At 40.6% G+C, this 27,213-nt stretch overlaps 5 protein-coding genes across 5 annotated transcripts; 4 read left to right on the top strand and 1 right to left on the bottom strand.

Moving 5' to 3' along the window:
- Nucleotides 1-585: 585 nt before the first annotated feature.
- GCK72_007296 (uncharacterized protein) lies at nt 586-4,281 on the top strand (the record flags this gene model as incomplete). The annotated part of the gene is made up of 5 exons (XM_003103821.2): nt 586-692; nt 746-1,112; nt 3,762-3,909; nt 3,962-4,116; nt 4,159-4,281. The coding sequence occupies 5 exons, from the start codon at nt 586-588 to the stop codon at nt 4,279-4,281; spliced, it is 900 nt and encodes a 299-aa protein (XP_003103869.2).
- A 1,820-nt stretch (nt 4,282-6,101) lies between these two features.
- Nucleotides 6,102-7,961, bottom strand: GCK72_007295 (uncharacterized protein; the record flags this gene model as incomplete). The annotated part of the gene is made up of 4 exons (XM_053726094.1): nt 6,102-6,230; nt 6,551-6,755; nt 7,010-7,158; nt 7,215-7,961. 4 exons carry the CDS (start codon nt 7,959-7,961, stop codon nt 6,102-6,104), a joined length of 1,230 nt encoding a protein of 409 aa, XP_053590288.1.
- Nucleotides 7,962-15,406: 7,445 nt separating this feature from the next.
- GCK72_007294 (uncharacterized protein) lies at nt 15,407-17,536 on the top strand (the record flags this gene model as incomplete). Its single annotated transcript, XM_003103827.2, has 4 exons — nt 15,407-15,523; nt 16,461-16,700; nt 17,153-17,261; nt 17,313-17,536. The coding sequence occupies 4 exons, from the start codon at nt 15,407-15,409 to the stop codon at nt 17,534-17,536; spliced, it is 690 nt and encodes a 229-aa protein (XP_003103875.2).
- A 983-nt stretch (nt 17,537-18,519) lies between these two features.
- Nucleotides 18,520-22,614, top strand: GCK72_007293 (uncharacterized protein; the record flags this gene model as incomplete). The annotated part of the gene is made up of 4 exons (XM_053726093.1): nt 18,520-18,638; nt 19,014-20,181; nt 20,900-21,682; nt 22,420-22,614. 4 exons carry the CDS (start codon nt 18,520-18,522, stop codon nt 22,612-22,614), a joined length of 2,265 nt encoding a protein of 754 aa, XP_053590287.1.
- A 1,582-nt stretch (nt 22,615-24,196) lies between these two features.
- On the top strand, nt 24,197-26,329 carry GCK72_007292 (uncharacterized protein; the record flags this gene model as incomplete). The annotated part of the gene is made up of 6 exons (XM_053726092.1): nt 24,197-24,248; nt 24,294-24,478; nt 25,128-25,387; nt 25,435-25,564; nt 25,608-26,142; nt 26,187-26,329. 6 exons carry the CDS (start codon nt 24,197-24,199, stop codon nt 26,327-26,329), a joined length of 1,305 nt encoding a protein of 434 aa, XP_053590286.1.
- Nucleotides 26,330-27,213: the final 884 nt, after the last annotated feature.

Raw genomic sequence — 27,213 nt, 5'->3', positions numbered from 1 at the left:
TAACTTCAAACTGGCTCCATGATCTTCTCTAGTAAGCTATAAAAAGATTATTGAGTATTACTAATGACAATTGTAGTATTACTAATGACAATTGATTATTGAGTATTACTAATGACACTTTGAAGCAACAGAATGGAAACAGAACCCTGAATTACAATCTAATCTAATTATGATCATATCTTTAAGTTTGTTAATAATTTACGAAGTTCCAATAGTCATCACTACATTCATTCAATGGTTTAGTTCCATTTACCGGTCATAAAAACGAGTCTCTCCGAATACTGATAAGCATTTTTTGATCATGCACATGACCACAATTGAATGAATCACTTTTTATTTTAATATACCCACTTGCACATCTGGAAACGGTTCAACTTATCAAAAAAATCGTAATTGTTGGTCTCTAATTACCTCTATTTTCAGTTTCTTGTACGATTTTAACTGATAAAAACCCCTTTCATTTACGTCAGAGACACATTTGTTATCTCGTTTTTCATTACCCTCTATACTCAATGACTTACGTCTGACCTGCAGTTCTTTTTGACTCAAATTAATTCATTTATTAGTAATTTATTAAAATTTCAGATGTCGGAGAAGAAGTTTGTGATTACTCAAAAGTTTGAGAAAGTGTTCACTGGAGACTACGAGATTGGGCAGACCGGGGAAGGAGCCGAACACTTTGATATCTCTTGGTGAGTCTGTCTGTGTGGTGGTTTGTCCATTTTCCTTATTACCTTATTTCCAGGAGAGTCCGCATCTTCCCACAAAGTCCTGATTTCACTATTGACTTGGATTTATTCGTGGATCCGAGATGTCGTAACTGGTATATCGACTCTGAAATCGAATGGAAACTTGTCTCTAAAACTGGAATAAAACATATTTGTAAGCAGGAATATCAAATTGAAAAAGACGAGAATCCAACATTGACATTTGATTGGAAAATTCATGGAGACTGTTTCATAGAGGACACGTTGACTGTAGAGTGCCACGTCACAATCAACGAGATGGGCGGTTTCCGGAAAAGATTGAGAAACTTTGAAGAGAAAGCGATGAAGGATTTTTCGGATTTTGTGTTGGTGGTCGAGGACGAGAAGTTTTATGTCTTGAAATTGGTAAATGACTGAAAGAAACAAGATTTGAGAATGCATACATACAGTACTCCTCAAAGGTTATCAACTTGGCTGTTTTAGAGGAAAATGACCAACTTTGACAGTTTATTTCGGACTCATAAACTCGACTAAGTTTATCGGAAATTATCGGTATTTTTTTCGGAAATTGATATTATGATCGTTTTCAGCTTGTTGTGAGCTTTCAGAAAAGTATCATCATGCCCAGATTCGGGGGAAATTGGGTCTCGACGCGAAAACCGTAAAGGGGGTACTGTAGTTATCATGGTGGGACCCAAATTTATCTGAATATAGGCATGATTATACTAATTCGAGGAGTGTTGACGCGCTGATTATGAATATCAGATGATCAGGCAAGTTGGAGCAACTTTGACTGACAATGAGTTACGGTAGTTTTAGTGATTTTCGAAAAAATTTTAAAAAGGTCTGTAACTTTGCCAGTTTTTGAGATTTTCAAGTGTTTTTATGGTCTGAACAGAACAGAAATGTGGGTAATTTCCCCGTGGGTAATTTCCCCGTGGGTAATTGAGAATTCTTTACGTAAACTTCCGCCTCGCTGTGGTTTCTCACCCCATCTTGCTAACTTTCTTCTCATCAAAAATTGCGCCACCTCTCTTTCCCTTCCCCTCTCGATCATCTTCAATGACTCGTTCCGCTCTTCTTCAGTCCCTCACTCTTGGAAGAATGCTGTAGTAACCCCTGTTCTAAAAAAGGGGAATGCTAGTTACCCTATCAACTACCGCCCAATTTCTCTCACTGATCCATTTTCTAGAATTTTCGAGCGCATCATCTGTAACCGCATCAAGCTTGATTTTGCCCATAAACTTTCTGTCCATCAACATGGTTTCCTAGCTAAAAGGTCTTGTGCCTCCTCCTTAGTTCAGGTCATAACCAATTACAAAATCATCTTAAAAACTCATAAATCTCTAGATGTAGTCTTCTTTGATTTCCAGAAAGCTTTTGATCAAGTTCCCCATAGTCTTCTTCTCAAAAAGCTTTCTTCTTTTGGCTTGTCCTCTACCATTGTAGCCTGGTTCTCGGACTTTCTATCCTCTAGATCTTTTTCCGTTAAGGTTAACAGTTTCGTTGATTCCTCTTCCTCTTTTATCTCCTCTGGAGTTCCTCAAGGTTCCGTGTCGGGCCCTTTACTCTTTATCTTGTTCATCAATGATTTGTTACTCAGTCTGAATGATATTCCTTACCTTTTTGTTGCTGCCTATGCTGATGATATTAAAATTTACTCTCATCTTCCTTCCAGTCTTCAAGCCGGCATTGATTTAGTCTCCAACTGGGCCGAATCCAATTTCCTTCCTCTTGCCCATTCCAAAACAGGTTTGCTTCGCTTCGGCTTACTCAACCCTCATCATCAGTTTTTTATTGCTGGTTCTCCCATTCCTGACTCCAACTCCGTTCGTGATCTTGGCCTGCTTGTTGAACCTGATCTCAAGTTCCGGGCTCATATTAATCGTACAGTGGCTCTAGCCCGACTTCGTTCCTCTCAGATCTTAAAATCTTTCAAGTCAAATAATCCAGCTTTCTACTCATTCCTTTTTAAAACTTACGTTCTTCCTATCCTTGAGTATTGTTCTGTTATTTTCTGTTTGTCCCCCACATCTCATCTCTCAAGACTTCTTGAATCCACCCTTAGAGTATACTCTAGAATAACGCTCCAGCGCTGTAACATCTCTTTCTCTTCTTACTCACAACGCTTGGAACTCCTCTCAATGCACTCCATTAGACACCGCAGACTCAAATCCCAATTACTCCTACTTTACAAATTCATTGCTGGCGCATCTCACTTCCCCTTCCTTAATACCATTGTCAGATTGTCTGATTCTCCCAGAAGGCCCATGGCTCTTATCTATCTCTCCCCCCTATCTGATAACTTTTTCTCTTTCACCATTCCGTATTGGAATGCCATAACCTACAATGTAAATACTTTTCTTTCCCCCTCTCAATTTGCTATTCTACTTGATTCCTCTATAACCCGGTTCTAATATTTCTTCCTCCTTTCCTGTTGTTTAAACGAACAGTTTCTTAATTTATTCTCTGTCCCTGCCTCCAATTGCCTACTTCCTTTATTTCCCATTGATCTCATCTCCATAACATTGCTCGCCCCCGTTTTAGTCTTTCAAATTGTCTTTTTCCATGTCATCATTATTTATTTGTTGATTACATAGATTTTTCCTCTTTTTTACTTGAAACTGTCTCGTGAGGGACATGTTCAAGTCTTCTGTGAATTTTTATAGCCATTTTGTCCTGAAAAAAAAAAAAAAATAAATAAATAAAGAAATAGCACATCATTTTTGAAGTTGACCATTTTTTTGTATGGACAATATCTTGAGAGTTATAGGGTGCCAAAGTAAAAGTTCCAAAATTTCGCAAATCAGGGAGAAATTACTTTGATGACCTGTAACTTTCAAGGTAGTGTCCCTATTAAAAAATAGTAAACTACAAAAATTATGTGATATTTTTGCTCTGTCCAACCCATACAAAATCAAATTTATTCGACAATCAGGTGACACCAAAATACACGGTCAAATGTAGTCATTTTCTGGTAATTTTCCACTGAAAATACCCAACGTCGATAACCTTTTGAACGCTACTGTACATACTATACTAAATAATTTCCAGTTCCTGGCCTGTCAATCTACTTATTTCAAAACTCGCTTCGTGGAGAATCCGCTGGAACCGACGACTTCTCAGTTCTCAATTGACGATGTCCATGCTGATGACTTCCAAGTTTTTCTAGAAGTTCTTTATGGAGAAATAGCAATTGATGGTAAGTTGAAACTCTTGTAAACAACACGAATTGATGTTTTTTTGATTTCCAGATGAAACCGTCGTGTCCCTTCTAAATCTGGCTGAAAAATTCGATGCACCTACAGTAACCCAAAAATGTGAACACTATCTTCTCCTACATGATTCCAACATTAGCTTGCTCAACCAATTAACTCTATCTATAAAATACAAAATGGATAAATTAAAAGTATGGGCAAACAAACACACAGTCAGACTTTCTTGCTTTCAGGAAAATTGTTTGGCTGATATTCAAACTGCTCAAGATCTTCAAAGGATCTCTCCGATAGATGTCACACAATTGGAGTCACCTGTCATGGCTGTTCTCATGGAGAAAGCATTAACTTTGTTTTAATCTATGTACTTTTTGATCGAAAGGAAACCCCGATGTAATTATCGTGTTATAGGCAACTTTTGCAGGTTTTACAAAGAGTGTACGCAAATAAATTTGAGCTGATGATTCACCTGATAACACTACTTGCAGACAGGTAGACGCCAAAATTGGCGCAAACTCGAGTTGTCTTTTTTCCTTGTTTAGAAGGAATACGTGATCTGCGATACGTGTTTTTACAGCACTGTCTCCCACACTGCGAAAAATAATTGCAAAAAATGTTAAGCCGATTTTTTTACGTTTCAATTCAATTTTTTAATTTTTTTTGACTGAAAATGAAGTATTTTCAGGTTTTCAGACGTTGCTATGGAGTAAAAACTGTCCCATCCATCTGAATTGTAGAAAATAAAATTATTTATTGAATGAGCTAAAAATCGTAAATATTTGTGAGAAATTGACGTTTTTGATACAGAAAAACCGATTTTCAGAAGAAAGAAATTTTCAGCCACATCAGCTAATATTTCATTCTCTATAAACAGTTCCGGAGCATCCTCAAGTACATTATGTTCAGTTTTCTGCCAAAAAAGTTATACTCGTTTTTCTGAAAATCGGTTTTTCTGTATCAAAAAATCAATTTCTCTCCAAAATTCACATTTTCTGACTCAGAATTTTATTTTCTACGAACCTGATGGATCTTTTTTGGTCCTTTGCGACGTCTAATAAACCTGAAAATACTGCATTTTCATTGCGAAATATAAAACATTTGAATTAATACGTGCGTGAAAGAATTAGCTTCACGTTTCTTGCAGTTCGTTTTCGGAGTGTGGGAGACAGTGTTGTATTGAATATTTTTGCTCTACCGGATAACCCCAGCAGAGCGGTTCCAAAAGTTATAGTTGTTCAACACACTCTTTCGAATGGTCGAAACTCCAGCGTACCTTGAGTAACTGGGTTAAAAACCGAATGACACTGCTCTGCCTCCCTTCTTATGCGAATCTATGTCCCGACATCAATCGAGGCCCGCGACGGGGTACGAGAGGAGAAATCGAGACGAGACGCAGACAAATGGACTATGAGATGCGCGTGGGGGACTAGGAAAACGGGGGGGTTCGGCCACCAATAAAATGGAATTTAATTCATTTTGAGGCCTAAATACTTGCAATTTAGTATTTAAATAACTTTTTTCACTGAAAAACTTTGTCTGGAAAAAATCTCAACATTTTTGTTGCTAAAAAACTCGATTTTGTTGTTTTTGTTGTTCTGAAAATGAGGGAAAAACTAAAATATAAAGATTTCCCACAGTGATTTAAAATTTATTCAGAAGATTTATTGACAGATTTGAAATAAAAAATGAGGGGTTTGAAATGAAAAAGAGACATGAAAATTTGAAAGTTATACAATTCAAGATGAGAAAAAAAGTACAGAACAATTTGGTCGGAATGATAATGATGGGGAAAAAATATGGATTTCTCAAAAAATAAGGAAACCAGTTCTGTGAAAGAAAAAACAAGACACCCGCCGGTCCACGGGGCTTGGTTTTTGATATCGTTGAGTACGGAATGAGTTGAAGAGATAGAAAAAGGGTACACACGATAGGGGGAACGATACCTATGCGAACACGCTCTGATGAAAAAAAAACGTGGAAATTTAATATTATCACGTATCCTAATAATTCCTGAGGGAAAATAGTTTCAAGTGTTTACCGCCACGTAATTCGGATCACGTGTTTTTAGCTGACATTTTAGAGCGTGTTTGCATAGGTAGCGTTTGCCATATTGTGAGAGGGATGGAGAGAAGGTGCCAATTATAGAAAGGGGGACAAAATGTGAGGTGATGGCGATTATTTAGACCATCAGTTCGGACTCCTCCTCAGCGTTTCCATATTGAGCTCGAAGAGTCGCTGGCTCCGGGAACTGGGTCTCCAAGTAGTCGGAGAGATACTCCAGGAGGGAGGTGATTCCGATTTGAATGTGCTGAAATGAGAAATGGATTGAGTTTTTGGTTTTCAGTCGGTTTATTCGGATGTCTGGATTTTTAGAAACAGCACATTTTTAAGTTTCTGCCCGGCTTCAGAAAAAGAACCAAAATTTTCAAGGATTTTTTTGCGCTAATTTTGAATTGTTGGCACGCGGGCTATAACAAGTATGAGGTTCCGGGATGTGTAAATCTTTAAACATTAATTTCCGGTCTCTGTCTGTATGTTTGTCCGGATGTCCGCTGTCCTGATGTCAAGGGACATGTTTATTTTTGTCCGGATGTCCATGAAACTTTTCAATATTCAAAATCAACTTACGATGACCAATCCTGAATGCGCTGGACCGTTTGCCAGCAGCTTTGGCATCATCGAGATGAGGCGAATGAGGTGAATGATTCCGTAATGCTCGGAAGCACGGAACCCGAGATTTCCAACTTCTTCGAATGGGACTCCCAGACGTCTTGCTTCCTCCTGAACGAGATTGTTGTATTGTGGACGTTCACTTGGGTAGAGCAGACGGTATCTGGAATTATTAGGTTATTAGAAAGTCTGTGGAGTTATGGGGCGTCGCCTATACCATAAGAAAACACTGATTTCAAATGGATATTCAGATTTTGTTCTCGAGATCTAGTGTTCGAGAAAAAACGAGGTCAAACTCGAAACATGTTTTTCTCGAAAACCAGGCCTCGAGGGCAAAAACTAACTATATATTTAGAGTCAGCGTTTTTTCAGCTTTCTAATGGTATGGGTCAGGTCCTACAAGAAAAGTTAACATACCCAAGAACTGTGTTGAAATAGTCAACGACTGCTCGAGTCGAATGGATCAGTCCAATCTTTGGCTCGCGACGTTGGTTGTCGTCTAACTCCACAATAAAATTGTCCATCTCCCGTTGTTCATCATCGGTCACAGTGATCTGACTGATGTACTGGAAAAAGGAAATATTGGTTACTGTAGTTCAAAAATTACTTTAATTATACTCACCTCCTTCACAATTGTGTCGATGGAAGGGCCAAGATTCTTGACGACGTAATTCTTCTTCTTGACCATGAGCCAGTCGTCATTGAGCAATTGAAGCATTGCTGGTGTCAAAGTGATTTGAAGCATCTTTGGCTCATTGCTGACTACAGTTCTTCTGGGCTCTGGCTGTCCTGACGACTCATCCTGGGACTCCTCGACTTCCTCCTCCTCATCTTGGGACTCCTCATCTTGACTCTGATCCTCAGCTTCATCCTCTGTGTCGACTGGTGCTTCAACCTTGCTTCGTCGGGTTCCTGGCGCCTTTCGCTTGTTGGCGGTTGGAGTCTTGGTGGCTGGGGTTTTGCCGGCTGGGGTTTTAGTAGCTGGAGTTTTTGGGGTTGCAGTTTTGGCGGCTGGCGTCTTGGCTACTGTAGCAATTGCAGCTGCTGGTGTCTTTTTGGCGGAAGAAGTCGTTGCGGCTGACGTCTTCGGGGTCTTAGGAGTTTTTGGTGTCTTCGGTGTTTTATTCGCCACGCCCGCATCTTCCATTCCATGAGCTTTCAAGTACTCATCAAGAGTTCCTTTGTGAAGACGATCCGATCCGAATGGGATTTTCTCATCATGTCTCTTTGCCCAATTATGATAGTGGACCACATATTTTTGGACGCCGTTCTCTTCCTTGATGCCGACTATTCTGGCGTCAAAGGGAGCTCCTTTGAAGATGCAGACACACGCCTCGTTAAGTTCGAATTGTTGAGCAGCGGCTGACATTTTGAGTTCTGGAATCAGAATTTGGTAGAAAGAGAGGATAATTGAAGAGCAGACGAGTGGAGAAAGTACAGAAAAGACAGAAACCAAAAGGAGAAGAAGTGAAAATTCAGAGATGAAACTTATTTAAAAGGCGTTGTCTGGACTCTTTCTGGACGTGTACTTTCATTTCCAAAAACATAAATTATCATCGAAAAGGTTCTAACATGATCTCGAGTGGCGTTTCCGCGATAAAACGCGCCGAAATCGCGCCAGTTAAATTTTCTGAGTTCTGGCCAATTTTTTATAAAAAATTTTCATATTTTCAAATGCATATTCATTATTTTTCGCTCTATCTTCGAAAAAACTTATTTTTCAAAAAATGCAGAATTTCGGTGAAATTAAGTCTCTTGTCTTATTCTGAATGAATGTCGAAAACTTTGCTTTTTTAAACAAAACTTCGAAATTTTCTCAAAATTTAATTTTTTTTCCGAGTTTCCGTACCAAAAACTTCTGACAAAACCTTAATATCTAGAAAAATCGTTCAACAAAATCTCAACCTTTAAATTTGAGACTCGAAAAAGAACTAAATTCAAACTCGAGCCGAAAAGTGTCTAAAATCGATTTTAATTTGAAAAATTGAGCAAAAACTGTGAAAAATATCTCTCAAATACATCTTTCAATTTTTAATCATGAAATCTACTTAAAATAGTCAATAATCTCAATTGAAATACACTAAAAACCTTAAAAACCCAATTTTCATGTTAACACGCTTTAAAAAATGTTAAAATCAATAAAAATTAGACTAAAACTAATAAAATCCAATGAATCAGTCATCGAACCAGACAAAAATCATGCGGAACCAACAAAATCTGGTTAAAATCCATTTTAACAGTCGAAAAGCTCCAAGAAAATACCTAAATTCACCTAGATTCTCTTATAAAATTCAAAAAGAAAAATGGCGCGAAAATGGAATGAAGGGGGTATGAGGGGAGAGAGGGCACGAGACATGAGAAATTATTTTTCTTTTCGAAATTTTCGAAAATCAATTCAGTATGGTCTTCCCAACTATTTCTCACAGAACAAGATAGTTCGTAGACCCACCGAGTTGTCAGGGAGACGCGTAGCGGTCGCGTCCGCGTGTCTTAACGGGATAGGTCCCTTACCGCGATTTATCGTGAGGGGGGAGAGGGGCGATTGTTGCTGTGGCCGAAGGGGGCACTTTCTCTTCCATTTCTCTCGGTGTCCTCAATTCGTATTGTCTCTAGACGTGCCCCGTCGATACTACCCCTGCATCTTCTCTGCGCCTCTTCTCATCCCATTGTCTCTCGTTTGCCCCTCTGCCCAACCCCGCTGGGCAACCCGCCAAATGACGTTCTGTCGATACTTTATCGGGGTTTTTTTCTTTTTTCTGTTCTTTTTCGGGACTTTTTTCGAGAAAAAATGGTTTCACTTGATTCTTCTGTAGTTTCAACTAGTTTTCCTAGCTGTTTTTTTCTAAATCTATATTCTTTTTTCCTTTTTTTCTCTAAATTCACCATTGACTGTTATCGATCTGACTCAATCGGGTCTCATCATCTTATCAACACTATTTCCCGTTTCCAGTCACCTCAACTACCAAGTTCTACACACCAATCTTCACGACGTGGTTAACGAAACGACTGAAATCAGGAGAACAAGATGAGGTGAGTAGTTTTGCATCATTTTCACATAGAAAATATTGAAGAATTAGGTGAATTTTCGGATTTCCTGTACACATTCTAGGGACCAAGTGGATAATGGTGCATCAGGGTCACCTCTGACGCGTTTTTGAGGAAAAATGGTGCATCGGGGGCACTTCTGACACGTTTTTGAGGAAAAATGGTGCATCAGGGGCACCTCTGACGCGGTTTTGTCGATAATGGTGCATCAAGGGACCTGTGACGCGTTTTTGTGGAAAATGGTGCACCAGGGGCACCTCTGACGCTGTTTTAAGAAAAAAAATGGTGCTTCGGGGGTACCTCTGACGCGTTTTCTTCGGCTTGTATTTGCAATTTTCTGGAAAAAATATTCCGGATTTCTAATTCTAAATTTGAAGTCTCCAAAAAATGAGACCCCCCATGTCTCCTAGATATGGTTTCAAATTTTGAAAGTTTTGATAGCTTCAGAAACGCGTCACAGGCCCGCCAGAGAGTTCGAACCAGGACCTGGCGCGCCTTTGGCGCGTTCTCATAACATTAAGGTACATCACCTAAAAATTCTCAGTTCTTTGAGTCAAACCTTTGTGTTCAATAATTACAAAACTGGAAATGTTACAGTCTGGCGCGCCATCGACGCGTCGTTTTAGACATTCAGAAACGCGTCAACGACACGCCAGCCGCCACAATTTTTCGTTTATTATTGTTTCAAATTCTTCCCTGAAAATGACAAGAAGCTCGGACTTTCTAATCTGGCGCGCCCGTAAAATTCTGACGATATTTTTTGCATTTCTGGAAGCAAAATAAAAGTTTTCTCCAAAAAAAACTTTTCTGTTTTTTCAGCGACATCAAGCCAAGTCTGAAAGCCGAATCGGAGCAACCATGGCAACAATATGGGGAGCTTCCGGATGACAAGACAAGAGTTCGAGGATTCGTGAAATCGGAGGCAAGAATCAAGTCGGAACAGGCGCCAGGAACATCTCTAGAAGAGGAAGTTTATGATGAGGAGGACGAAGACGATGATGAAGATGGACAGGGAATTGGTTTCGGTGAGTTTTTGGTTGGGGGTTACTACGTTCGCAAAAAACCTACAGAGGCCCCGGGCCGGCTAAAACTGCTGTCGGCCCGGCTCGGGGTTCATGTGGGTTTTCTGCAAAGTTAGTTTTAATTTTGTCGGATGACAGGTCCAAATATCTATCATTTGAGCTATTAATCAACCCGATACGATTTGTTTGAAGAAAGTTATTTAATAAAAACTGTCGGCCCGGATCGGCCCGGATTGCAAGTATGGTTACTGTAGTGCACACTTGACGCGTAATTTGCTTGGAACGTATTATGAGCTGAAAAATATACCAAAATGTAGATCTCGGCGAGCACTATGTTCGTGATCTACTACAGGCCGAATGGTGGATTGTTAATGTGCCGCAATCCGGGAAAAACTGCCAACCAACGCCTCCGATGCACCATTTTTCCTCAAAAACACCTCTGACGCGTTTTTAATAAAAAATGGTGCATAGGGGGCGTCTTTTGGCACTATTTCCAGGCCCGCGGCACATTACCGATTCGCCATCGGGCCCGTAGTAGATCACGTGCCTAGAACTCGGCGAGATCTACATTTTGGTATATTTTTCATCTTATAACATTTAGTTTTAGCAAGATACGTGGCGGCCCGGTTCGGCCCGCTTTGCAGGTATTCTGTAGTGCCGATCCCAGATTACTGTAGTCTTGCTAACAATGTTTCATTTCCAGAACTTCTCGCTGCTGCTCTCGGCCTCAACTCAAAGGAAAACGAAGAGAAAGAAGATGATGAGCCAGTCGACACACGAGCCAAACTTGATGGCGTCGGAGAGGTTATGAAGCAGATTCGAGGAGAAGTCCACCCGCCACAGAAGGAGAGAATCATTCTCGATGAATTCGGGTACCGTGTGAGAGACCCCTCCAAATTCCCGCCGTGCCGTATCGGAGAAGTGCAACAGACCCTTGCCCTGGCGGATCACCAAGAAGGCATCGACATCCAACCGGCTCCTAACGTTCCGACTGATGTTCGAGCTGTTCGGAGGATGATCCGTCAGAAGATGGTTAGATGCAAGAAGTGCAAGAATCGATTCATTGAGAAGAACATCTACGAGCGGCATCTCCGGGACAAGCATCCGGCACTGTACGAGGAGTACATCCGTGAGCAGGAGGAGGAAGTGGAGCTTCAGAGACTCGAGGAAATCGAAGCCAATCGGATTGAGGAGCTGCAAACTGGAGGATTCATCCCGCCGGAGAGTGAGATCTCGCAGCCATCGGAGGACCCGAATCAGTGAGTTTTTTTTTTTGAAATTTATGTGACAAATTGTTTGAAAAATGATTTTGGCTCCCGAACCCGGATGACTAGAAATTGGTCAATTTTACTTTGTCAAGGCTCCTCAAAAGCGTTTGAAATATACAGTATACCGTTCGAAAAGTTATCAACTTTGGTTGGAAATTGACCAATTTTGACACCATAAAAGTTATAGATTGTCAAAGTGAAAAGTTCCAAAATTTCGGGTTTCAAGGAGAACCGGCTTTGACAACCTGTATCTTTCAAGGTAGTGTCCCTAGAAAAAATTGGTCAACTACAAAAATGATGGGCTATTTTTGCTCTGTTCAGCCTATATAAAATGAAATTTGTCGGGCAATCAAGTGAGACTCTCAAAAACTGACAAAGTTACAGATTTTCAAAATTTCAAAAATCTGAAAACCCCGAAAACTACCGTAAGAGTTGCTCCAACTTGCCTGAACATCAGATATTCATAACCAGCGCGTCAATGCACGTCGAATGAGTTCAATCGTGCCCATATTTAGATAAATTTGGGTCCCACCACGAAAACTACAGTACCCCTCTTTCCGGTTTTTCGCGTCGAGACCCAATTTTCTCCGAATCTGAGCATGATTATACTTTTCTGCAAGCTCACAACGAGCTGAAAACGATCATGATATCGATTTTCGATAAAAATTCCGATAATTTCCGATAAACTTAGGCATTTTCCACAGAAAACAGCCATAATCTTTTGAGCGGTTCTGCATAACTAATCGATAAGTTGATTGAAAAAAACTCTACTTGGACTCTTATTGCATGAAAGAAACTTGAGGTACAGTAGCCTGAAACTACAGTAACCGTACTAGCCTACCGTAGAGGACAGTACAGTACTCTTGGGTAATGTAGGAGTAAAATGAAGTGATTTGAAACTTTTTTCCCTTTCTGAAAACATCATTCAAAAAGTGCTGGGATATTCCCCCATTTTCCCTGAATTTCTGACCTCATTTTACCCTAAAACTCAATTTCCAGCATTCCCCTGCCCGGCGAGAACAATGGAGGAGTGGTGCCCCGATTCGACTACTATGGCCGTATCAAACAACTCAAGCGTCCGTACAAAAAGAAGATCTCTCCACAATGTCCGTTCTGCGACAAAAGATTCAGAAATGAGATGTCCCTCAAGAAACATTTCATGAAGAAGCATGAGGAGATGGTCGAGTTTCAGCAATGTCTGAAATGCTTCAAGTGTGTTGAAAGCGAGGAGGCGTTGGCGAGACATGACTGCGAGCTGGTGAGTTTTATTCTTGCTGGCGCGCCTTCGACGCGTTTCTAATGGCGACGCTATTCGGGTTCTGCTAGGGCGGAAGACGGACCTAAAACGATGGGCAATGGCAATTTTTGTTTGAAAGAGCAAGACTTGCAACGGGCTGCGTCAAGCCGAAAAAGTACGGAAAATACTGAAAGCACTGAAAAATTCAAAAAATTTTTCGAACATTTTACGATTTTTTTTTTGAATTTTTTCGAAAAGGACCTTCCGATCCCAAATTTACAAGATAAAAGACAAAATAACAACCAGTTCTTCATTCCAGACATATGTATGCTTCGAGTGTCCCGTCATCCGCAACCTCTGCACAGACCACCGCCTCATCAATCATCGCAAGAAATTCCATCGTGGAGCGAACGCCGGATTCCGTTGCTCATTCTGCAACATGAAGTTCCTCACTCCTCGCAAGCTGCGTAAGCACAAAAAGATGTCTCACGTCTTCACGAAGACGTACTCGTGTCACTTTTGCGAGGAGATCTTCATCAGTGAAGTGGCGGTGAGTTTTGGGGTTTTTTGGGTTACTTTAGTTTTGATATGAAGAGAGGAAGGGGGACCTAAATAACTATATTTGCTCACCGGGCCGACACGGGGAGGCCGTAACTTTCTTAAAACGCAAAACTTTGAGCTGAAAAATGTACCAAAATGTATATCTCGGCGAGTTTTATGTCTGCGACCTACTATGGAGCCATCCGGTTTATAGTATGGACCGGATGGCTGTTCATAGATGTGCCGCGGGCTATAATAGTTTTCTGAACCATTTTTGTGATTCTTGTCACTTTATTCCGACCCGCGGTACATTAACGACAAGCCATCCGGTCCGTAGTAGATCATAGAGATAGATCTCACTGAAATCTACATTTCGGTATATTTTTTAACTAATAAAACTCAATTTGAAGCGAGTCACGCGCCGACGCGATTTGCAAGTATGTAAATAACCGTTTCCTGCTCAGGCTTGACGCAAATGGTATCAAATTATATACTTCACAACTAACTTCTTATTTTTTCAGGTGATGACCCACGAGAGAGTCCACACGGGAATCATCAAGTTCGAATGTAAGGTGTGCGACTTCAAGGCCAATCGTTATGTGGCAATGGAGGTGAGTATTTGAAATTTTCGGTGCTAGAGGGTGGTAGATTTACAGTTGCGCCATGGTAATAGCGGACTGATACATACTGATAGCTTCGCGCCCGCGGCACCCCAGCCTCAAAACTTCAAAACCTCGCAACTTGGCTCAAAATTGTCGTATAGACATGGTTTTACTACCGTTCGAGCCACCATCACCTACTAAGTCACACTAAATAGAAAAGCATTTATAATTTGCTTCAAAATGGTCGTAGCGATCTGATTCAAAGGGGGACACTAGTCGTATATGTCTAATTAAACATGGGAGAAGACTAAAAACTAGAAAAATTCACAATTTGCAGGAGCACAAGAAGGAAGAGCACGGCTACCGATGCGCCATCTGCAACGACCGGGTCGCCGAGTATCCCGAATTGAAGCACCATGTCTACGAGGAGCACGGTGGATACCTCGCTACGGATGATCCGTCGTGTAAGTCTTTTTTGTTTTGAAATGGAATTTGGCAGACTTACTTGCAAAATATAGGCCCCGAGTCAAAAATGGGCACAATTTGAAATTTTTCGAATGTTTTATCGAAAATAATCAAAAATCCTATGTACGAGTTTTTATCGATATTTACATAAATAGTCGAAAATTCGACTTTTCGCAAAAAATTCAAATTTTCAAACTTTTGTACTTGGACCCGGCCCGGCTCGTTGCAAGTCTAAAATTTGGGGCAAATGTCATGTCTATTCCCAACCCATTCATCTTTTCAGCGTACGTCGAATCTTCTCGCATGTGGTTGCTCTACAAAGGAGAGTGAAACTCACTCATCTCAACTCATCATAATTGTTGAATCTTGGATCCATGAATACTTTGTGTTCTTAATGTTTGTTTACCGATCTCCCCTCTTTCCTCCGATTTCTTTATTGTCGGTTCCTGTTTTTTGGTTTCTGTGAATTTGTTTTCTCCATCGTGTTGAATAAAGCTTTTTTCGGTTTGAAGTTCTGCTTCTTCTGAATTGCTTCCAAAGTTAGTTAGTTCCCAACTAACTTGCATATATCTTATCCGTTTCCTAGATTTTAAGACATCCGGACAAACCTCCCGAGAGTTTTCAGGAATTCAATCATGGCACCGGGAGACATCTTGAAGCTGAACGTCGGTGGAACGGTGTTCCAAACAACGGTGGCCACGCTGACAAAGTTTGATGGCTTTTTTAAGGCCATGTTGGAAATTGATATTCCGGTGAGTTTTAAGCTTTAAAATTTTTGAGTATAAACTAGAAAAAGTGGAAGAGCGAGTTGATAGAGAAAGCCAGAGGGCAGAAAATGTAAATTGAAGATACAGTCAAAAAGAAAAAAACTTTGATAACGAGAAAAAAGTAGTCGGAACAGGATTTGCAATGACAGTGTGTTTCAAAAAATAACAAAATGATAAAAAGAATAAAACATAGTGGGATATGGAAATCACTGACTTTTTTAAAATCGTTAATAATTTATATTATGAAATTAATAAGATAGTGGTCATGATAGCCGTAATGACTATGACTTTTATACTTCCACAGTAATGGTCATAATTCTAACAACTTTGACAGTTTTCAGTTTAAATGTTCAACTTTGAGACTTTGTCGTTGGATTAATAATAGTTCCTTTGGACCACAATTTGTAGAGTAGGTAGATCAAACCTAGAACTTTATTTTTGTAGTCAACAACTTTTTTGTACAACTTCTCCCTAGAAAGTTACATATCGACAAAGTAAGTTTTCTCTGAAAGCGCAAAATATCTTGATTTTTGAGCCGTCGTCTCAAAATGACCATAACTCTCTAGCGAATATCCGTACAAAAAAGTTGTCAACTACAAAAATGAAGTTTCACTTGTAATATGTACGGTGCATTAAAATTTTCATGGTGGGACAATCGGCTATACCGTAACACCCTCTCAAAACTGGTCATTTTCAACAGGAAAAGATCAAAGTTGATAACCTTTTGAGTGGTACTGTAGAAAATGACAATGACGTGATAATGAAACAAAGTTCAGGGAAAGTGAGAATACATTTTAAGGGCATGGTGCGGCCAGTGACATAATGTGTTGATTGTAATTGTAACTCATAACCAAAACATGTTTTGACAAAAATGTGTATGAAATTCACTTTCCATTTCAATATAGAAACCTTTGATTTTCAGCTCAAGAAAGACGAAAACGGATGCGTCTTTGTCGATCGCTCTCCTCGTCACTTCGACTACGTCCTCAACTACATGAGAGACGGAAACGTCGTTCTTCCGGTCTGCCGACGAGAAAGGCAACAACTTCTCCAGGAGGCCAGATACTACCTCCTGGACGGGCTGATCGAGTTGTGCACGGACAGAGTACGGATGGTCAACGAGTACGATAACATTCGGGAGCTTCATGGGGACTCTCCAAAGGTTAGTGTTTGTTAAAATTGTTAGAAGCCTACAGTACCGCTCAAAAAATTGTCCGAGGAATTTTAATTTGTATAAGTAGGACAGAACAAAAATAGCACATCATTTTTGTAGTTCACCATTTTTTTGTAGGAACACTACCCTGAAAGTTACAGGGTATTAAAGTAATATCTCCTTGAAACGGACTAGTTTCAGTGCATATTAACGAAATTCGGAGCTTTTCACTTTGACAACCTGTAACTTTCAAGATATTGTCCCTACAAAAAAATGATCAACTACAAAAATGATGTACTATTTTTGCTCTTTCCAACTCATACAAAAAAAAATTTGTCGGACAATCAGTTGACACAAAAATACACTGTCAAAGTTGGACATTTTCCACTTAAAACAGCCAACGTTGATAACCTTTTGAGCGGTACCGTAGGTTGTATATATATTTTTTTTTAAATTCTCAGAAAGCGGTCATCGTTGGATATCACCCAGGTCTTTGGGGAGACCTCAACGAATGCGTGTTTGCAAGAAAGCTTGTGAAAGCTTTCCACGAGCACTACACCTTCTACTTCAGTGAGTTTTTTTGCATGAAAATTGAGCATCCCTGAACCTGCTTGCTTTCAGAGCCCATAACCGAAAACTTCAGTTACTGTGACATTGATGTGTATGGCGTCGCGGCAAGACTTGAAAGTCGCCTTCCAACCAACGCGGGGGAAATATTTTTCAACAAATTCAATTTTTTCCAAATGGCCCACCAGTCTGTAAACAGACACTTGTCAATTGGCCAAATGCCCGATGTCGTTGATGGAGAAAAGAAACCAGATCAAAGAATATATCTTTGTATCTAGTATGTCTTTGTCCTTTTTTCTCCAAATTTTAACAATAAATGTCTGATGTTTTGAGCTTTTGCATGGTATCACTTTGGTGCACTCCCACACTTACATATCGGATATGAAGACATTCTTCGCTGGTCACATTTTTTCAGAGAACATCAATTACAGTCGGAATCCGAGTCCGATTGCTGTTATTAGTAATACCTTTCATATTCCACCCCCGTTTAACGTTCTAACTCATTCACCTCCATTTTTTCAACAAAAAAAACGGACCGCGCGCTTTCTTACGGATGACAGCGTTTTACCTCGACTTTTTAAACAGATGTATCTCCCCAGAATTTAATGCTATCAAAAAGTTTTCAACTAGTAAAATGTAGAGCTTAAAATTCTACACATTATACTAGTTGGCCACTTTTTGATAGCTTTACACCCTGAGGAGATACGAGCGCTCAAAGAAAACAGTAAGGAAGAGAGACGCAGACAGCTAGAGTGATCTCATTTCTCTGCGTCTTCAATATTTTTCAAGCGGTTGGGGTCATCTTGAAATATTGAATTAGAGACAGCTGAGCTCCCTTTTATACCAATTCTCAAATCCTCTCACGTAGTTCTTGACTCGAACCTCATCGCAATGAGTGCCCCCATCCAACTCAAGCATTTTTTGGTCAACTTTTCAAAAGTTGCCATGTAACGCTTCCAACTCTATTATTTCCATCTAATTCTTGCTCATCACTCTTCTTAATACAACTATCTTATTCAATGATATACCTCACTCTCTACTAGTCCTTCCCCCTGATACCATCATCTTGCACCTGGTCAGCCGGGTCCAGGTGTAAAATATTCCTCACTTCGTTTGATGATTTATTTTTATCCTATTCTTTACTCTTTCTCATTTGTTCATCTTTTTTCCAACTTCTTCTACCGTCATTATTTCTCGTCGTCTTCTCTCTCGTCTCCCTCCCAAAACCGTCTCAACATTTCCTTTTTTGCAGATCTCCAACATGGCTGACGACAACGTGGCGGAATCGCTTGAAGAGACATGGGCGTTCCTTAAAACTGGCATTGATAATGTCTTCAAACAGCAGAGCTTCGTCCCAAAGGTTTATATGGCTCTCTACCAGTAAGTTACACTTAATACCATATTTTCAAACCGGGCCGACGCGTAACTTAAAAAGTGATATTATGATCTGAAAAATATAGCAAAATGTAGATCTCGGCGAGTTCAATCTTCACAGGACCTTATACGGGCCGGCTGAATATTTGTTAATGTGCCGCGGGCAGGCCGAGAATGGCTTTTTTGGTAATTTTCGTGTTTTTTGTCACCTTTTCCCGGCCCGCGCGACATAGAACTTGCTGAGATCTACATTTTGGTATACGTGTCAGCTCATAATATTAAGCGAGCTACGCACCGGGCCGTGTCGGCCCGTTTCGGCCTGATTTGCAAATATGCTTTATACCAGATTGTATCTTATCGCATCATCTCCATTTTTTCAAGATCAATCTTCCGTTACTGCACTTCCGTTGATCTAAGCAATCGGAAAGTCGGAGCAATGGAATTATATGAAGCTGTGGAAGGCTACCTAAATGCTTACACGATTGAAGTATTCAAAAAAATGAAGGAACTCGTCGGCGAGGATCTCCTCAAGTCGTACACCACCGAGTGGGAGTCATTCCTGTTCTCAGTCAAGGTGCTGGACGGAATATGCAGTTATCTGAATCGAGACTGCATCAACCGGCAGCGAGACGAGGGAAACTTGAATATCCATACCATATACCGACTCGCCATGGTTATCTGGAAAAGAGAAATGTTTGATAACCAGGACAAGAAGATTATCGATGCGGTGCTAGAGTTGATTCGACTGGAAAGATCTGGAACTCCTATTAATAGAGCATTTGTCTCATCTGTCACCGGAAATCTGATAGAGCTCGGAGCCAAGGATGTTGACCTAAAGAAAGAGACTACACCCTCAAAAGATTTCCCAGTCTACAAAGAGGTGTTCGAAGAGAAGTTCCTCGCTGCAACTCGTGAATTCTACACTGCGGAAATCCAAAAGTTCCATGAAGAAAATGACTCTGTTACCGACTACATGATCAAAGTGGAGACACGTCTTCAACAAGAAAAGGATCGTCTTCAGTTGTGCCTCCACTACTCAACCGGCCCACTTCTCAGTGACTGCTGCGAAGATGTGATGATCACCAGGCAATTGGAGTTTATTCAGAACCATTTTGGAAGACTTTTGGAGCAGAAGATGGACGAACATTTGACCAGAATGTATGGACTCTGCAATCGTGTCAAAGAAGGTCTGGATGCTCTCCGTCATGCTCTACAGGAATATGTGACGAAGGAAGGACAGGAGGCCATTCAGAGAGTTGCCACGGAGGCGTCAAACGATCCGAAGCTCTATGTGAAGACACTGTTAGATATTCACGAGAGATACCAAGGATTGGTCGACCGATCTTTCAGAAAAGATCCAGGATTCTTGAAGTCGTTGGACAATGCGGCCATCGCATTTGTGAACAGAAATGCAGTGACGGCTCGTTGTAGTCCGGTTCAGGGACCACTCAAATCAGCGGAGCTGCTCTCGAGATATTGTGACCAGTTGTTCAAAAAGAGCTCGAAGATGCCAGATGAGATGGAAATGGAGGTGATGCAAAAGCAAGTGGTGAGTGTTTTTTTGGAGACGAGAGACTTTAACTCAGAAGGGTAATTAGCTATCAGAAAACTTTTGACTGTAAAAACATTCAGCATAAAATTTCCTACAATTTTGTAATTAACAACTTTTTGATAGCTATGCACGCTAGGAAGTTATAATGGTTTGAAAGGTGAGTTCGAGTTTTGCTGGCCTAGAAATTCGACTTTGACCATGTTGATTTTTTTCAAAATTTGCCGCTATTTTTGCTCATTTTGGTGTTTTCTTACAAGGAATTTGATAAAAACGACAAAAGTTGATAGGAAAACTACAAAATTGTAGAAAAAAATACGAAAACCTGAAAAATCAACCAATCTTTGAAGGCCCATATCTTAAAAGTGGGCGGAGCTATCAATATTTTGAACACTACAAAACTAATTTACGTGAAATTTGGCACATTTTCATAGTTGAAAGCTTTCGTTTGGCTCCGCCCACTTTTGAAATAGGCGCTTCTAAAGATGAACGGCTGGGTGAGATGGGAAAAGAAGAGAACAGAAAAACTAGACAGTTTAAAGGCGCATATCTCAAAAGTGGGCGGAGTTGTCCAAAAACTGTCAACTACAAAAATGAAGGCCTAGACTTGTTTTATACGAATGTAACAAAATCATATCTTTACAGTAACCCAAAAAGCCGTACCGGGATCTCGAAGTTAGCCGATCTTAACTGTAACTAATCGTTTCCTTATTTTCAGATCACTCTCTTCAAATACTTGGATGATAAAGATGTCTTCCACAAGTTCTACGCCAAGATGTTCAGCAAACGTCTCATCACCGACAGCTCCGCATCCGATGAAGCTGAGACGTCGTTCATCGCAAAGCTCACCGATTGTTGCGGTTTCGAGTTCACCTCCCGCCTTACCAAAATGTTCCAAGACATTCAAGTCTCCAGGGATCTCACTTCGGAATGCAAGGAGAAGTTTTCCGATGGAAAGAAGTCTATTGAGTTCAACACTCTTGTCCTCAGCTCTGGATCCTGGCCAAACTTCCCGACGGCTAAGTTGACTCTCCCCCAACAGCTCTCCACTTCGGTTGAGAACTTCCAAAAGTACTATCAAGAGAAATTCACCGGCCGTCGCCTCTCCTGGGTCTACTCTCAATGCCGTGGTGAGGTGACGTGCTCTGCTTTCAAAGGCAAGAAATACGTCTTTGGTGTCACGACACCTCAAATGTGCACGCTTCTTCTCTTCAACGAGCAGGCCGTCTACGTGGCCGAGAAGATCATGGAAGCTACTGGAATGGACGTGAGGACAACCGCCGCCATCGTTGGCTCCCTGGTCAAGAATCTTGTCCTCAAGTCGAATATGGAGCTCATTGGAGAGGATGTCCCGCTGACTGCCACCATTACCTTAAACGAGCAGTACACCAACAAAAAGGTCCGTGTCGATCTCTCGAAGATTGCCATGAAAGCGGAGGCTGTCAAGGAGACAGAGAATGTCCAGAGGGGACTGGAACAGGACCGAAAGAATATGATTGATGTAAGTTTCTTTATTTAAGTAGATTGATACAGTACCCATCTAAAGGTTATCAAGAAAATATCCAACTTTGATAGTGTATTTCGGTGTCACATGAATCCCCGATAAACTTAATTTTATATGAACTGAACAAAGCAAAAATAGCACATCATTTTTGTAGTTGACCACTTTTTTGTAGAGTTCCTATCATGAAAGTTACAGGGTGTCAAAGTCATTTGTCCCCCCTGAAAGCGAAATTTCGAAGCTTTTTACTTTGACAACCTGTAACTTTCATGGTAGTGTCCCTACAAAAAAGAGGCAAACTACAAAAATGATGTGCTTTTTTTGTTCTGTCCATCCCATATTAAATGAAATTTGTCGGACAATCAGGTGACACCAAAATACACTGTTAAAGTTGGACAATTTCCACTGAAAACAGCCAATATCCTTTTGAGCGGTACTGTAAGTAGATTGATACAGGGAGTTTAAAGGCGCATATCTCAGAAGTGTGCGAAGATATCAAAAAACTGTCAACTACAAAAATGAAAACCTTAACTTGCTTCATACGGATATAGCAAAATCAAATCTTAACAGTAACCCAAAAAGCCGTGACGAGATGTCAAAGTTAGCCGATCTCAACTAATCAATTTAACTGTTTTTCAATACGCATGTGTCTCAAAAGTGGGCGGGGCTTCAGTGAGCAAATGTTGACTCACCTCATCACAAAAGTCCGTAATCCTCTTCATTTTTCCATTTTCCAGGCGTGCATTGTCCGAGTGATGAAGGCCCGCAAGCAGTGCCAGCATCAGCAGCTGACGTCCGAGGTCATCAGCCAACTGACCACCAGATTCAAGCCAAAGGTGGAGATGATCAAGAGGTGCATCGGAAGCTTGATTGAGAAGGACTATATGAAACGAGTCGACGGGCAGAGGGATGTGTACGACTACGTGGCTTAATTTATCTTGTAACGGTTCTAATTCTAAAATTTGGTTTTTTCGTGTATTTTTCTTCGCTCAAATCTTTATTTATTTTTCTCCTTCTGTCTTCCTTTTTAGATTCTTAGCGATCTCTTTCCCCCATTTCCATCAGAATTCCTTTCCACTTCAAATAAACAAATCAACCACTGTGAATCTTACAGAGCCTACATCTTTTTCCACGTGGAAACTTCTTTTTTTGGGATAAATTTTTTCAGGTACACGGTCTAACTTGGAATCGAAGCAGTCATTTTCTACGTAATTCTGCCCTGGAAGCCGGGCTTTCAAAAATTATCCAAGGCCCGAACTTTCGGGTCTTCCCGCGCCTTGCCGTGTTGGGCCGAGCCTTGACAAGTATAATTCCATTTCGATTCTCCCTATAACACCTCTGTCTTTTTTTTTGTCAATTTATCTTACTTTCCTTCTCAAAATACCGTATTCCCATAGAGGCACACGCGCTTCTATTGGGGGAGAATACTGTATGTACCACCGCGTGTTTGTTTCATCTCAAATCTCAAGTTATTCATTTCCACTTTCTATTTTACACATATTTCCTAACAGCTAGCTCCATCATTTATGACTAATGGTATTCGTCGTCCCCTTGAAGCAACAAAACTATTTCGTAATTCTTCTATGTCCTTCTTTCCGGCACTTTCCAACGTTCTATGGTTCCTCCTGTTTGTATTTTTGCTGGCATGAGTGTGTTATAATATTTTGTTTATCATTTTCTATTTTTGATTGTTAGAAAGATTCGATGTCAGCAAGGAAACTCTAGTTGTCTTTCACGAAAAAATGGATGATTCTGTACTTTTTTGTACCATTTCGTGACAGTTCTGACTTTATGACTCATGATTTTAGCAATCAATACTAATCCCAAAGTCTTTATGTGTCTTTTTTTATAAAGAAAAATTATGAATCCATGGTTTAAGGCTGGAAGACACCGAATCTCAATTAGTTTTACTCACCGAATTTTAGCTGTCTGGATGACGAGGAAACCAGATATCTTCTATGCGGTTCACTAGTCAAGAATAAACAATGACTCTAGTTTTACCTTAAAACTTTAAAAATCTATGGAAGTCATGTGAATAACGAATGTTCGCTCTGAATTTAATTTGAATCTATCATATCAAGTCACTTAAAAAATTCCCAGAAATTCCGACATATTTGAAAAAAGTTATGACTTTTGAGCGTTACTGTATCCCTCCCCGTTCCTCAATCTCCTCGTCTGTTTGTGTGTCAATTTGTCCAGTTTCCATTTAAAATACCCACTGATTTCATTCCAGCTCACTCACAGGCCTACATTGTAGACCCACATTTTTGATCTGCGTGGTGTTTGCGTGCGCGCGAAATGTGGTGTCCACGCGAAAACACCGCGTTTTTGTCTCCTCGTTTTCAGTTCAATGAGTCATCATTCTCATTTCTTTTTAGATTTTTTTGCTAGGATCTTTTGGATTTTCAATGAATTGCTCATCTTTTTATGCGTATTTTTCTCATTTTTCATATTTCGATCTTACTTATTTTCAGTTTCGACTCAAAAAGAGAGTTCCGCGAGCCCAGACCAACAATGCATTCACAATCTAACCACTTTTACTCCGCTCTGGAGTTCCCGTTTCAAGGTGAGGTTCTGTCTTTATGTCCAATCCTATTCTTTCTAATTCCAGGCGAAGACTCGCTCACCGACTATCCGAATCCGCAATATGAATTCTCACCAAACTTTGACTTGCCAACCGAGGAATACGCAATCAATTATCACGGGAGTGTGACGTGGCTCTCCGCGGTGTCCGGATCGATTTTGTGTGAGAATGGAGACTCACTCTCGTTCCTGATTACGGACTTTTGTGATGAGGTGAGTCAACATTTGCTCAGTGGAGCCCCGCCCACTTTTGAGACACATGCGTATTGAAAAACTGTTAAATTGATTGGTTGAAATCGGCAAACTTTGACATCCCGTCACTACTTTTTGGGTTATTGTTAAGATTTGCTTTTGTCATATCCGTATGAAGCAAGTTAAGGTTTTCATTTTTGTAGTTGAAAGTTTTCGGATAGCTTGCCCACTTTTGAGCCTTTAAATTCCATAGTTTCTCTGCTCTCTCTTTTCCCATCTCACGCAGCCGTCCATCTTTAAAGCCGTATATCTCAAAAGTGGGCCGAGCCAATAGGAAGCTTTTAATTATGAAAATGTGCTAAATTTCATGTAGTTTAGCTTTGTAGTGTTTAAAATATTGATACCTCCGCCCACTTTTGAGATATGCGTGTTTAAAGGTTGGTTACTGTAGCCCAGTGGGCCCTGGAAGCCACCGACATTTAGAGCCGCATATCTTCAAAGTGGGCGGAGATATCAAACGGTTGTCAACTACAAAAATGAAGCTCGAGACTCGATCATCTTTTTAAAATCTGTTTTGGGAGCAGAGATATATCGTGTTGAACGGAAACGTGAAGCTATACTCGTTCTGACCATTAGCACCAAGTCTTCTCAAAACCTTCATTCATTTCAGAAAGTCGGGGATCTCCGAAAAGTGCTCCGCATCGGAATGGTGCTCGGATTCAGAGCTATCGAGAAGGACGATGGTCGATTCGTCATCAACTACGTCTACCCATTATCTGGAATCGAAGCTGAAATCCGGTTCAAAAAAATGGAAGAGATCGACTTGACACCCGGAAAAGACGAGTACGAGTTGCGATTGGAGGGAAAAGCATTCGACACACTTTTGGACGTTTTTAGAAAAGATGGAAGTGCGGATATTGGGTTGAGATGGTGAGAATGGTTTGAGTGATAGATTTCCTGATTTTGAATAATTTTAGTTTGCATGGAAGCGGCAAAGAAGACAAAACACTTCACAACTACATCGGAACTTCCGGCGAGAAGCTGCGCCAATTCGTGACTAGTCGTACTCACATCTTCCGTCTTGAACATGATTTCGTTAGTCTGCAGGTGAGTTCTAAAAAGGTTATTCATTAAACAAAACAATTTCCAGCTCCCGTCCGTCTACCTGGCCGTCAACTATCTCAACACCTATCTACTCCAAAGCGGTGGTGCCATTTCCATTGAAGATCTCTACAACTTCTACATCTCCCACCTGTTTCCCAATCCCGTCCGGAAACACGTTGGATTCACCCCTAAAGTCTTCATGAATCTTCTCAAGAATCACCCATTCGTATTCTCTGTTTTCCCAAGTGAAGTGTTCGTGTCGTCGAGAAGAAACCTTCCGCAGTTTGACTATCCCATGTTCATCGACTACAATTTCCCGTTTCTGGAGCCACGGGAACCGGATGTTGTGGTGGCGAAGCAGGAGGCCTATATTCCATCGGTTAATTATAATAATCAATATAATAACGCACGAGACGACCGTACAGATTCTCGCGCCTCAATCGAAATCGAGTGGCGCCGTGAGAAGTCTGAAGACAGCCCATTCCCAACTTATGATGGTGTAGGACCATTCGCTCTTCTAGTCTCCGCTACGTTTGGTCCCAGACCTACTCGCTCAACGGGTTCTTCTGAGGAATCTTCTGGTAATACCTTCCCCAACACTTTCCCACTAAAATCGTTTTTTCAGCAACCTCCCCATCTGAATCTAGTAACCCACCAACATCCGGCACTTTCAGCACCACCTTCCCCGACACTTGCGAATACAATCTCTTCGGTCCGAATGATCTTCTCCGTGAATGTCTTGATAGTCTGTGCTCCTGGACGCTCTAGATTGTTTTGTTTCTAATCTGACTTTTTTAATTTTTCATTGATAATCTGTTCTAATAATCATGTTCTTTCATTTGTCATAAGTTCCAAACTTGATGTGATTTTTTCTTCCAATTTTATCGTGTTTCATTTTCTTTTCTTTCTTCTTGTACCACGATTTTTTTGTCATTGACCCGAATTGTTTGTGATTTTGAATAAAATTGTTGGGTACCATTAACTTTTCGTAATCATTTCTTTGAAAAATCAGATGTTGTCGTGGAAAAGGGCAACATACAACTAGATGAGATATCCGGCACGGTTATAATACAGTAGTCCATTTTTGAAGGTGCATATCTTAAAAGTGGGCGGAGCTATCAATATTTCAATCACTAGAAAACTGATCTACGTGAAATTTGGATTATTTTCATATTTAAAAGCCTCCTATTGGCTCCGCCCACTTTTGAGATACGCCCCTTTAAAGATGGGCGGATGGGTGAGATGGGAAAAGAGAGAGAACAGAGAAGCTAGAGAGTTTAAAGGCGCATATCTCAACAGTGGGCGGAGTTATCCGAAAACTGCCAACTACAGAAATGAAGACCTTGACTTGCTTTTTACAGTAACCCAAAAAGTCGTGACGGGATCTCAAACTTAGCCGATCTTAACCGTCATCAAATTTAACTGTTAAATACGCATGTATCTCAAGAGTGGGCGGGGCTCCAGTGACCCGCCATGCAAATAATGACCTATGGACTTTACCCTTATCCATCTCGCAATTATGATTAGATCCATCCTTCATTTACTCTGACACGTAATCAATTTTCGTGTCTCTATCGGTTTTTTATTCCTACGAATATTTGCTAAAATAAGCATCGTCGACGCCGCCGAGAAGAATATGCAGCTCCTTGAGA

Source organism: Caenorhabditis remanei, chromosome II, assembly GCF_010183535.1.
Source record: "Caenorhabditis remanei strain PX506 chromosome II, whole genome shotgun sequence".
NCBI classification, from domain to species: Eukaryota; Metazoa; Nematoda; class Chromadorea; order Rhabditida; family Rhabditidae; genus Caenorhabditis; species Caenorhabditis remanei.
Note: the sequence above shows the minus strand (reverse complement) of the source record. Positions and strands in the feature narration are given on the sequence as shown.